The 13,527-nt window shown below is 39.0% G+C and overlaps 1 protein-coding gene and 1 non-coding gene across 22 annotated transcripts in view; one reads left to right on the top strand and one right to left on the bottom strand.

Annotated features, from left to right (window-relative positions):
- Positions 1-13,129, top strand: part of ELF2 (E74 like ETS transcription factor 2) — a 126,677-nt gene extending 113,548 nt beyond the window's left edge. For all 21 annotated transcript variants that reach the window (XM_003820668.7, XM_008974107.7, XM_008974105.6 and 18 more), the window contains 3 exons: positions 1,957-2,149; positions 3,337-3,687; positions 4,408-13,129. In XM_003820668.7, coding sequence (XP_003820716.2) covers positions 1,957-2,149; positions 3,337-3,687; positions 4,408-5,032 — 1,169 coding nt within the window. In that variant the 3' untranslated portion in view covers positions 5,033-13,129. The remainder of the gene's footprint in view (positions 1-1,956; positions 2,150-3,336; positions 3,688-4,407) is intronic.
- On the bottom strand, positions 8,462-8,565 carry LOC112439680 (U6 spliceosomal RNA). Its single transcript, XR_003027930.1, has one exon. It is a non-coding gene; the product is annotated as a U6 spliceosomal RNA (small nuclear RNA).
- Positions 13,130-13,527: the final 398 nt, after the last annotated feature.

The raw sequence follows: 13,527 nt of genomic DNA, 5'->3' as shown, positions 1-13,527 counted from the left end.
TATTAATAAGAACCTTGGCACCTAGAGGTTATGAAGGGAATAAAATAAAAACAATCTGAAAAGTCTCTTCTAATGACCGCTGCCTACTACTCTCTCCTCCATAATAAGGGAGGAAAAAGTGTGATACTTTCTTCCTTTTGGGATTAAGTTTTTTATTTTACTTGCCCAGATTCCTTTTTGTTCTTTTATGCACATCCTAGCCATCTTCCAAGACTTCATGATGGCCTCCCAGTCCACTTTATTTTCACTCCTGGAATCCCACAGACATATTTTCTAGATTATTTGGAATATAATTAATTATGCATTGCTTTGTGATAGATCTTACATTGTTTCAAATTGTTATTTATTTCTTGCATTGTTGTTTAACTTGTCATCTACTTTCTTTCCCCTTCTCAACTAAATTATAAATTCCTTGAGGCAGGGACCAGGTTTTAAATTCATCTCCTTAAGCATGGTATGCAATGAATAAGCATTTTATTCTGCAGAAATATTCTAATATTTCCTCATTTTAAAATTTTACTAGTAGTGTGATCCAGAGCTAATGTTACAGTTAACATTTGATGAATACTTGACTAATTTTAAGGAATTACCATATTTTTCCATTTTAGGACCTCAGATTTTAAGATATAAGTATATATAATGAAATCCTTTAAACATTATCTTCCGTCTATTGGGTGTAATCAGTAGAAAGCGATTAGAAAATTTTTTTAAATCTGTTTTTAGAGGCAGTAATGTTCTTTTTTCTTTCTTTTTTCCTGTGACAGGGTTTCACTCTGTCGCCCAGGCTGGAGTGCAGTGGTGCGATCTCGGCTCACTGTAACCTCTGCTTCCTGGGTTCAAGCGATTCTCATGCCTCAGCCTCCCAAGTAACTGGGATTACAGGTGCGCGCCACCATGCCCAGCTAAATTTTATATTTTTAGTAGAGATGGGGTTTCACCATGTTGGCCAGGCTGGTCTCGAACTCCTGACCTCACGTGATACACCCGTCTCCTGGCCTCCCAAAGTGCTGGGATTACAGGTGTGAGCCACCACACCCCGCCAACAGTAATGTTCTTTGCTATCAAGTCTTAATTGACTGGTAGTACAGAGGAAAATGATAAGAAAATCCTTAAAGGGTTGAGGGTAGTTTGCACTTAATAATACATATACCTCAGAGTTCATGCCTGTAGGTGAATCAAAGTAAGTTTCTTACAAAAAGACCCTAGGTCTGATGCCTAAAAGTTTTACACATTTCATTGTATTTTGCTTGCGTATCCAATAAAATTACTAAGTACCTTTTGGTGAATTTTGATCATGGAATTTAGGCTTATCATATGATAAAGGTGTAAATAAATTTATTCAGAGTTTAAATCTGTATAAACTAATAAATTTGATTCTGTTTAATTCAGGTTAACTTTGCCTAAGCAATTATGCCTTTGCCTTTACTGAACTCAAAATCTAGGATGGTGTGATATGTAATAGTATAAAAGCCAGAACCTGTATTTTAGCATCATAACTGTAAGCATACATAGGGGATACCATTTTTTTAAAAGTAGAAACAGGCCGGACACAGTGGCTCACGCCTGTAATCCCAGCATTTTGGGAGGCTGAGGCAGGCGGATCACCTGAGGTCAGGAGTTCAAGACCAGCCTGGCCAACATGGTGAAACCCTGTCTCTACCAAAAATACAAAAATTAGCCGGGTGTGGTGGAATGTGCCTGTAATCCCAGCTACTCGGGAGGCCGAGGCAGGAGAATTGCTTGAACCTGGGAGGTGGAGGTTGCAGTGAGCCAAGATTGTGCCACTGCACTCCAGCCTGGGCGACAGAGCAAGACTCCGTCTCCAAAAAAAAAAAAAAGTAGAAACAAGTATATTCAGGATTTTTATGTTACAATGAAGGACACTTTATTTGCTTTTAATTATGTATTTAATTATGTTAATGAATTTCTAATCAATGTCTGTCATTGTTTTTAAAGGAAACACAACCTATTTGTGGGAGTTTCTTTTAGATCTACTTCAAGATAAAAATACTTGTCCCAGGTATATTAAATGGACTCAGAGAGAAAAAGGCATATTCAAGCTGGTGGATTCAAAGGCTGTCTCTAAGCTTTGGGGAAAGCATAAGAACAAACCAGACATGAACTATGAAACCATGGGACGAGCTTTGAGGTAAAAACTCAAATGAGCTAGTATTCAAACAAAATTTATGTATTTCTTTATATGTCTATTAGCTGTTTAAAGAGAAGCTGAAAATCCTTTACAACTTTTAACTTTGGGGGATATTCTAGAGGAGCTTCTTAGATTTGGAAGTAGGTGGGGAGATAGGAGTTTGGTCTACGTGCTTATAATTTTAACATAATTGGAAAATTCATTTTTGCAGAAAATGTGCTTTTGTACTTAGGACTGTTTCTTAATAGAAATTATGAAGTTGTAGGCTTAAAAAAAAATTAAACCTAAACAAATTATGGTTCCTAAAGTTAGTTTGTTTTTTAGTTTTTAGGGATTTGTTATAAATGGATTTATGTTGATAGGAAAATTTATCTTAAGTTTTATCAGTTTGGCTGGGCACGGTGGCTCACGCCTATAATGCCAGAACTTTGGGAGGCTGAGGCGGGTGGATCACTTGAGGTCAGGAGTTCAAGACCAGCCTGGCCAACATGGGGAAACCCTGTCTCTACTAAAAATACAAAAATTAGCCGGGCCCGGTGGTGCTCGCCTGTAATCCCAGCTATTCGGGAGGCTGAGGTAAGAGAATCGCTTGAACCCAGGAAGCGGAGGTTGCAGTGAGCCAAGATTGTGCCATTGCACTGCAGCCTGGGTGACAAAGCGAGACTCTCAAAAAAAAAAAAATTATCAGTTTGATAAACCCACAAAATTCTTTCATTGTAAAGTACATGGCTTCTTCTAATTAAGGGTGTTTTTAAGTGAACACATTGTTTATGTGACAGTATTCACATGTCTCTACTAATAAGTAAGTGTGGCTTAGGTAATTTTTCCAGTAATATCAGTTTGTTGTTATAACCTATGTAAATCAGAAAATAATTTCTACCATTGTCAGTATAGTAAAATAGTCAACGGTAAGGTAAATTATTTCTTTTAAGAAAAAGAATGAACTTTCAGCCAGTTTATAGACCTTAAGTTTGTAGGACCTTGGCCCCAGGTTCCAACTTGATTCCTACTCTAAATTTGTAACCTTTTGAGCAATCTAGGCAGTAAGAGTTTGTTTTTTTCTCATCTGTTATTAGAGATAAGGGAATGTTTCTGTTAGTATCCACTGTACGTGGTCTTTTTGGCGGGGGTGGAGTGGGGTGGAGAAATAATATACTTGATTCATTTGGTACATTTTCCCCTTACAGATACTACTACCAAAGGGGAATTCTTGCAAAGGTTGAAGGACAGAGGCTTGTATATCAGTTCAAGGATATGCCGAAAAACATAGTGGTCATAGATGATGACAAAAGTGAAACCTGTAATGAAGATTTAGCAGGAACTACTGATGAAAAATCATTAGAACGAGTGTCACTGTCTGCAGAAAGTCTCCTGAAAGCAGCATCCTCTGTTCGCAGTGGAAAAAATTCATCCCCTATAAACTGCTCCAGAGCAGAGAAGGGTGTAGCTAGAGTTGTGAATATCACTTCCCCTGGGCACGATGCTTCATCCAGGTCTCCTACTACCACTGCATCTGTGTCAGCAACAGCAGCTCCAAGGTAAGTGAAGCAAACCATTAGTTTTAATGTATTTACTTTTTAAAAAAGTCTCCGTGGTGAAAACAAAATGTCCTTTTGCTTAATATTAGTGTTCTAAGAACCCAGTGTTGTCAGGACTTTGAAAAGTGCTTGATGTTTTAATTATATTTTTTATTGTTGTTAAAGTAGATGTCTTGCTGGGTTCAGTGGCTCACGCCTATAATCATAGCCCTTTGGGAGTCCAAGACAGGAGGATTGCTTGAGGACAGGAGGTCAACACAAGCTTTGGCAACGTAGTGAGACCTCCTCTCTATAAAATAAAAAAAAAAAAATTGCTGAGCATGGTGGCACACACCTGTAGTCCTAACTACTGAGGAAGCTAAGGCAGGAGAGTCACTTGAGCTTAGGAGTTGGAGGTTGTAGTGAGCTAAGATTGCACCACTATACTCCAGCCTAGGTGACAGACTGAGACCTTATCTCCAAAAAAAAAAAAAAAAAAAGTAGATGTCTTAAATAACCTGAATTGGTTTTTATGGTTTTGTAGATGGAGCTTAATGTAGGCTTTAGTTTTTAAAATATATCATGGTATGTTTGTGTCAAACATCAGGGATTGCCAGTACCTCTGTAAAATTTGGGAGCACTAATTTTACACATTTTGGATTTGTATTAATCTTTTACTCAGGAGACCTATTTCTCAGTTGGCATTAAATATAATCAGCTTTTTTCTTTCTAATGTACTAGGACAGTTCGTGTGGCAATGCAGGTACCTGTTGTAATGACATCATTGGGTCAGAAAATTTCAACTGTGGCAGTTCAGTCAGTTAATGCAGGTGCACCATTAATAACCAGCACTAGCCCAACAACAGCGACCTCTCCAAAGGTAGTCATTCAGACAATCCCTACTGTGATGCCAGCTTCTACTGAAAATGGAGACAAAATCACCATGCAGCCTGCCAAAATTATTACCATCCCAGCTACACAGCTTGCACAGTGTCAACTGCAGACAAAGTCAAATCTGACTGGATCAGGAAGCATTAACATTGTTGGAACCCCATTGGCTGTGAGAGCACTTACCCCTGTTTCAATAGCCCATGGTACACCTGTAATGAGACTATCAGTGCCTACTCAGCAGGCATCTGGCCAGACTCCTCCTCGAGTTATCAGTGCAGTCATAAAGGGGCCAGAGGTTAAATCGGAAGCAGTGGCAAAAAAGCAAGAACATGATGTGAAAACTTTGCAGCTAGTAGAAGAAAAACCAGCAGATGGAAATAAGACAGTGACCCACGTAGTGGTTGTCAGTGCGCCTTCAGCTATTGCCCTTCCTGTAACTATGAAAACAGAAGGACTAGTGACATGTGAGAAATAAAATAGCAGCTCCACCATGGACTTCAGGCTGTTAGTGGCAGTACTGACATAAACATTTGCAAGGGAAGTCATCAAGAAAAGTTAAAGAAGACTTTAAAACATTTTTAATGCATATACGAAAACAATCAGACTTACTGGAAATAAATTACCTATCCCATGTTTCAGTGGGAAATGAACTACATATTGAGATGCTGACAGAAAACTGCCTCTTACAGTAGGAAACAACTGAACCCATCAATAAGAAAAAGGATTGAAAGGGACCAAGCAGCTCACTACGATATCAAGTTACACTAAGACTTGGAACACTAACATTCTGTAAGAGGTTATATAGTTTTCAGTGGGAGGGGTTGGGATGGGTAATCTCATTGTTACATATAGCAATTTTTGATGCATTTTATATGCATACCAGCAATTATTACTGTGTTCGCACAGTTCTCACTTAACTGGTGCTATGTGAAGACTCTGCTAATATAGGTATTTTAGAATGTGAATTGAAGAATGGATCCCAAAAACTTCAGAAAGAGGATAGCAAAAAAAGATCTAGTGCGATTTTATATATATATATATATATATACACACACATACATATATATATATCATATAGCTTAAGCTGATTTAAAACAAAGGCCTTAGACTAATTTTCGATTTTCTTTCTTGAAATAAGCTAATGGCTTGTTTGTGTAAAGCTTTTTTATTAAAAGAAAAATTTTAAAAATCTTGTACCTAGCACAGTATTGTTATAGAATATACATGTAATATTTTATATGGTAGTTTAAGTCTGTCAGTTTCTTAATTGTGGACAAATTAACAGTTGGCTCTGGCCTTTTGCTGTAACATGCCTGTGTCACTCACTTAGCCTTGGCATTTGTGCAGACATACCATTTTCAGTTCTGCTGTCACTTGGAAGTTCAGGCTCAGCATGAATTTTTGGCAGGTAGCTCTAATACCTGGAGTTTTCTTTGTTTGTTTTTTTTTTTTAGTTGAAGTTTATGAGGGAAATACCAGTGTTCAGATTTGAACTATAATAGTTTGTATATTCAACATTTGAAGTATATTCTATTTTGTTGTACTCTTGTTTCAAAGTGTATTCAAGTAGGTTTTCTGAAATATAAAAATGAAATTTATCTTCTGTTTTGGTCTCTGGTGATATTTTAAACAATATTTAAAAGCCAGTATAGAAGTGTTTTAGTTAGGAAGTGATAAAACATCTCTCTTCTCCTTCCCAACTACTGCATGAAGAAATTCTACTTCTGTTTTGTTCCATTATATTAATATTTGGCAAATACCTGCATGTTGCCAGTTTCTTTCTAATTATGATGAACTATAATGTTCTGCTTAACGTAATGAATTTAGTATTTCAGTTGGCTGCACTTAAAGAATTTATATTTTAAAACACTTCAAACCATTTGTTTCACAATCAGACCTTTTGTGGATTAAAAAGAACAATTACTCTTCTAGCCCTTTTACAGATTAGGAAGTTAAGGTATCTGAAGGATTACATAAACTATGTAATTTTACTACTGTCTGTCACTCCATATCTTAATGCTCTTTCTACTACAAAGAAAAGTTATCTATTTTTACATGTTTTAGAAATGTAGATGAACTCATACATAATATTTTTTGTCTTTTAATTGATCACATACTACTTAGGTCAGAAATTGTTTATAACAGTTCCCTTTGTAATCTTTTAAACTTTTCCATAAATATATTGATGATACTTTTATACAAAAGCTCAAAGAAAAACTCACTTGATTATTTTCCCATTTCGGAGTTACTCTCAAATTCTATCTCCTTTTAAAACATTTCCAAAATATTTCAGCTTTGAAAATCAATATTAAGTGCTTTGGCACTTAATTGTATTATCTCGTTTATTGCACTGTGACTTCATTTGTTTGTCATGTCTTCCATAATACTCATTTAGAGCAACGATTATATTTTATGCCATACCTACCCCTCTCCCCAAGTGCTGAGCATATTAGACACTCAGGTCAGATATTTATTGATTTTGGGAACATTTGCTGAGAATATAAGTCACATGCTTAAATACTTTGCTTCTATGCTGGATTCTTAATCGGTTCTAACAGGGTTAAACCAGGGCTATCTAGCTACCTCTGCTACTCTACTGGAAATTTTTTTCTCTTTGAGAATAAGCACATCTAAAGTCTAGACTTGGAGCCAGGTGCGGTGGCTCACGCCTGTAATCCCAGAACTTTGGGAGCCAAGGTGGGTGGATTGCTTGAGGCCAAGAGTTTGAGACCAGCCTGGCCAACATGGTGAAACCCCATCTCTACTAAAAATACAAAAATTATCCGGGAGTGGTGGTGCATGTTTGTAATCCCAGCTCCTCAGGAGTCTGAGGCACAAGAATCTCTTGAATCTGGGAGGTGGAGGTTGCAGTGAGCCAAGATGATGCCACTGCACTCCCTTCAGCCTGGGTGACAGCGAGATTCTGTCTCAAAAAAAAAAAAAAAAAAAAAGTCTAGACTTGGAAACATACATGTTGACAGTATATACTGATCAGAATGTTGCAGATTGAAATTAATGATGTGCCTCACCCCCATCCTTCCTGCCCTTTTAATGCTATGGCTTTTAATCTCAGCCCTTCCAAACTATAAATCAACATAATTTATAGTTGCTTTTTTGTGTCCAGTGTATTAGAGGGAAAAAACCCCACATAACCTTGGCTTGATGCTACTACATTTTCCAGCCTCACTAGATCTTTAAATTATGATCAGTAGTCTATCAATTTATACTTTAGGCCACTTTCCAGCATCAATTCCAGCCTTCACCACCCTTCTCACCAGATAACCAGTATACCTCTACAGAGAACATGGTCATGAGCTGTGAATTCTCTCCATTCCTGGACCCCTTGTTACAGATGATTTAGTTACTCCAACATCCATCCTTACCACCTGTCTCAGGAAGGAGGTGCCCTTCCTCCTGTACCCAGCATCTCCCTTTCACACCTACTTGGTCTCCTTGCTCCAACAATTAATAGCCTATCTTTCTGTCCCTTCTTTTTCTTCAAATAGCCTGCAGTCTGAATTCTTGCTTAGAAACAGTTCTCCATGAGATCTCCAGTAACCCAACTGTCAAATTAAACGGACACTTTGGTTCACTTAATCTCATGGCCTACTTCTCAAAACTTACTTGGTTTCCCATGTTTACTTCCTGCCTAACCAACTTGTTTTTTCTTTGTTCTTTCTGCCTGTGGGCTTCTTTCTTCTTTTCCTCATAGAATTGTTGTCAGGATTAAATGAGTTAATATATTAAGGATTTGTAACTAGTGTCTGGCACATAGAAAACACTCTTATTAGACGTTTACTATTATTATTTCACTAACATAATTGTTAGATAATCTCACCCATGCCTATGGTTTTTACTACCAAATCTATTGTTAAAGCCTAGACTTTTATGCTGTCATTTTTTTTCTCTGTTGGAATGCTTCATGAAATTACGTGTCATCCTTGTGCAGGGGCTGTGTTAATCTGTGTATCGTTCCAGTATGAGGATATGTGCTGCTGAAGCAGGCACTACTGTATTTTAGGTGGGTTTATCTAATTGCCACTGGCTGTTTCTTCCTGAGTATCCAATTGAGCTCTCTTCCCCCCAAAATCTGTTTCTCTTAGCCCAATAAATAATACCAGCAACCCATTACTCATACTAGAAGCAACCTGGGGGCCATCCTAGATACTTTACCTCCTCTAATCATTAACCAAATTTCTACTCATAGTACCTTCTAAATACTTTCTTTTCCATCCTCCCTGTCTTTGTCTCACCAAGTCTCCCTCTAATCCATTCTCCAGGCTACCAGTTGAGAGCTTTCTAAATGCAGCTTTCATCACTCATGAACCTTTGTGATTGCTTCAGATTCTTCAGTGGCATCTCTTGCTAAAAAGATATGCCTAAGCATAGCAATTAAAGTCCTTTGATCTGGGCTCTGCCTATCTCCCCAAGCCTCATTCTCTTGCTACTCCTCTTTTAGACTTATCTGGGCTATATTTCATTTTTTCCCAAATATTCTAGGCATTCATACCTCATGAGTCATCCATTGATGGCTTCTTTCTGGACAACTCGTTCCTCCTTCACCTACATTGGAGTTCAGTTTTATTTACTGAGATATGAGGTGACAGACATCAAAATAAAAGTTTCTGAAATAGGTGTGGAAACCATTCACGTTGGGGAGTGATCTGTGAGTTAGCTCAGAACTAAAGAGTAGAAAGAGTAAAGTATATAAAGATAGGTTGGGGGAGAAGAAAAAGAATCAGCAACGGATGTCAAGGACTATTCATAGAGAATAAACAGGACAGATAAGGTAACATTTCAGGATATGGTGGCAACATCAAGTGCAGAAAGGCAAAGCAAATCAGGCTAAAGAAAAAGCCACTGAGCTTACACTGACAATGAGAGGGCAGTTCCAGTGAGGTGTGGTGGTGAAGCCAGAATGTAAGGGATGGGGCACTTGGTACATTACTTAGTGGCCTGTCTGACACCGCATACACTCAGGAGTGTACATTTCTGATCACATTAACAAGTCATGTCTAATTACTAAGACAAACTAAAGAAAATTTTGGCCTTGGAGTTATTTATAAGGTCTCTTATGATCCTTTTGCTTTTAAGTCTCCTACTTTTATGAGGGTACTACAGAGCACTTTATTTTTGGCAGGCAAGAGTAACCCTTTAGTTCCACAGCTATCAAAGCAACTTTCCCTTTTATTGTAGCTTTTAACCATTCAAAGTACTGCAAGTCTTCAGTGGTTGTGATTCATCTAGTCTTCAGCCCCTTTGTTACAATCACTGTCCCCCATATTAAAACATACTCTGTAGGAACTCAGTACACTGTGATGCCAGCCCTAATGGTAGAATAAGATATTGCTCACCCTTTACAAGGGCACTGATTTGCCTCCTATCTGTGTCACACCTCCAAACCTTTGAAACACTCACGTGCAGCACGGAGACTTATTTGAGCACCCATAACTATCTTTCTGAACACTGCAACTCAGTAGTAATGCTTTGGGTTCAAGACTAAAAAACAATACATCACAGCTTCCAAAGTGAAAATATAATACAAGTAAAACATAATTGCTTGGCCATGCGTGTGGCTCATGCCTGTAATCCCAGCACTTTGGCAGGCCAAGGCGGGTGGATCATGAGTTCAGGAGATTGAGACCATCCTGGCTAACACGGTGAAAGCCTATCTCTACTAAAAATACAAAAAATTAGCAGGGTGTGGTGGCGCACGCCTATAATCCCAGCTACTCAGGAGGCTGAGGCAGGAGAATCACTTGAACCTGAGAGACAGAGGTTGCAATGAGCCGAGATGGCGTCACTGCACTCCAGTCTGGGCGACAGAGCAAGACTCTGTCTCAAAAAAAAAAAAAACAAAAAACCATAATTGCTTAATGCAAAATACTGCATATCAAAGATAAAACAAAGCTGTGAATTATAAATAGGCTGTAAACTAACAGCAGAGTTACTTTCTCCCAAGATAATTGTTCACATCCATTGCACTGTAGAATCTATTTTTTGAGACAGAGTCTCTCTCTGTCACCCAGGCTGGAGTGCACTGGCGCCATCTTGGCTCACTGCAACCTCCGCCTCCTGGGTTCAAATGATTCTCCTGCTTCAGCCTCCTGAGTAGCTGGGATTACAGGCATGCACAACCACGCCTGGCTAATTTTTTATATTTTCAGTAGAGACGGGGTTTCACCATGTTGGCCAGGCTGGTCTCAAACTCCTGATCTCAGGTGATCCACCTGCCTCGGCTTCCCAAAGTGCTGGCATTATAGGCGCGAGCCATCACAGCTGGCCTGCACTCTTAACTTTGAGAAACTTGTCTATTTCAGGTAAGTGATACTGTCACTGCCCAAAAAGGAAAAATACTAATCTATATAATCTGTAAATTATTTCTGAATTGTAGGACATTAATTCACTTGAATCCAGTGGTTACTTTGCCTCACATTAGAAATAGCTGGGAAGCTTTTCATAAGCCTGTGTCTTAGCTCCTACTCCATACCAATTAAGTCAGTGTTTGGGAAAGGGAGCCAGGCATCTTTATTTTTAAAATATCTCTAGGTGATTTCATTGTGCAGCAACATTTTAGAACCACTGCCTTATAGTTACAATAAAGAAAGCGTTAACATTTAGGGTTCTGTGTTCCAAGTGTTCCAAAAATGGAAAAAGGTAGTTTGAGATATAGTATTACAAATAGCTTTTTAAAAACCTACATACTGTGTATTTTATCGATTCTAAAGCCTTTTTCTTATATTTAACATGTCTTTAATTAGGATGACTTTGTAAGAGTCTTATGAAACAGTACACCAAGTTAATGTGCCTTGTCTCTTCAAAGAAATTACTCTGGAAAGCTATATGCTAATTCTAATAATGTTACCATTCAAAATACTTTTAAATGGCTTTAGAGGAGAATCTAAATTTTACATATATTTAACAGAGACAAATTTCCTGTTGAAGATTTTAGTTTTAAAAAGAGCTGCGTCATTTGAAGTTAATGTGATGTGAATCAAGCTAGGTAATGTCGTACTTGGTTCAAATGGAGATGTGGCTATGAGATTGACACAAGTTTTCTTAAGAGCTTCATCAAACATATGGAAGCAGTTCCAAAAAGTTTCCCAAATATTTTTGGGCAGTGGCAGCAGTAACTCAGAGTTTTAAAATTCAAATCAGAATTTTAAGAAACCTTAGAGATTATTCCTTTATTACAAATGAAGAACCTAAGGTTCAGGAAAACTTTTGACTCATCAGTTGGTTCAGATAGTCAGTGGCAGAACTGCAAAGAACTCGCCCTCTGACTCCCAGTTGAGTTTTAGCCTGAACCCCCATTCACTCCCATCCAAAAACAAGTGGGGGTGGGGGTTGCAGGGAGGGAAACAAGTTTCCCACAAACTGAATTTTAAAATATTGCAGAATTTTGCTGGGTGTTCTCTGCAGGTTTACCAGTCTGTGGAAACCAGAATCAGATGTCAGACATACATGTTCCTTATGTGCAGTCTTCCACCATCTTCCTTTTTTTTTTTTTTTTTGGAGACAGTCTAGCTCTGTCACCCAGGCTGGAATGTAGTGGCACGATCTCAGCTCACTGCAACCTCTGCCTCCCAGGTTCAAGCAATAATACTCCCATCTCATCCCCTGGAATAGCTAGGATTAGGCGCCTGCCAACATGCCTGGCTAATTTTTGTGTTTTTAGTAGAGACAGGGTTTTGCCGTATTGGCCGGGCTGGTCTCGAACTCCTGACCTCAGGTGATCCACCCACCTCGGCCTCCCAAAGTGCTGAGATTACAGGCGTGAGCCACCACGCCCGGCCCATTTCCACTTGTATGGTTTCCATTCCTGTACACAAGTTGTCTGGATCTTGAAGCCTGAACCTGTTTAATGTGGCAAGATATTTAATAAGTATCCTGCTTTATTGCTACAAGAGTTTCAGATAGTTTACATATACGAATAAATTGCTGGGCGTGGTGGCTCACGCCTGTAATCCCAGCACCTTGGGAGGCCGAGGTGGGCAGATCACTTGAGGTCAGGAGTTCGAGACCAGCCTGACCAACATGGAGAAACCCCGTCTCTACTAAAAACAGAAAAAAAATTAGCCAGGCATGGTGGCGCATGCCTGTAATCCCAGCTACTCGGGAGGCTGAGGCAGGAGAATTGCTTGAACCTGGGAGGCGGAGGTTGCGGTGAGCCGGAATTGCGCCATTGCACTCCAGCCTCGGCAACAAAAGCAAAACTCCGTCTCAAAAAAAAAAAAAAAAAAAAAAAAAAAGCCGGGCGCGGTAGCTCAGCTCAAGCCTGTAATCCCAGCACTTTGGGAGGCCGAGGCGGGCAGATCACGTGGTCAGGAGATCAAGACCATCCTGGCTAACACGGTGAAACCCCCGTCTCTACTAAAAATACAAAAAAATTAGCCAGGCGTGGTGGCTGGCGCCTGTAGTCCCACCTACTTGGGAGGCTGAGGCAGGAGAATGGCGTGAACCCGGGAGGAGGAGCTTGCAGTGAGCCAAGATCGCGCCACTGCAGTCCAGCCTGGGCGACAGAGCGAGACACCGTCTCAAAAAAAAAAAAAAAAAAAAAAAAAAGAATAAATGGAAGTCAACAAAAACAGGTACAAGAAATTTCAGTGAAGAAAAAAGGAATTTCAAATAAATTAACAAAAGAAAACTAATACAGAGAATATATGCTGTAAAGTGTTACACAGTCATTAAAATGCAGCTATATACTGGCTTTGAATATATTGGCAGCCAATAAAGATAAATTAACCAGTTGAGATTCATACAGTCCAAGTTTACCAGATGCTTAGGAGACGCAAAGCTTTGCCTAGCATTCTGTCAAGAAAGGTTTTGCTGTCTGTGTGACTAATCTTACATGAATGTTTTCCCAGAATTGAGTTTTCCAAAGAAATATGGGAACAAGGGGCTGGAGTTGTGGGTATTCTGTTTTGTCATTCAAAGGCAGATCTTTCTACATTACAAATCAAAGTACAA

This window comes from Pan paniscus, chromosome 3 (assembly GCF_029289425.2).
Source record: "Pan paniscus chromosome 3, NHGRI_mPanPan1-v2.0_pri, whole genome shotgun sequence".
Taxonomy (NCBI): Eukaryota; Metazoa; Chordata; class Mammalia; order Primates; family Hominidae; genus Pan; species Pan paniscus.
This window is presented reverse-complemented; position numbering and strand designations above follow the sequence as displayed.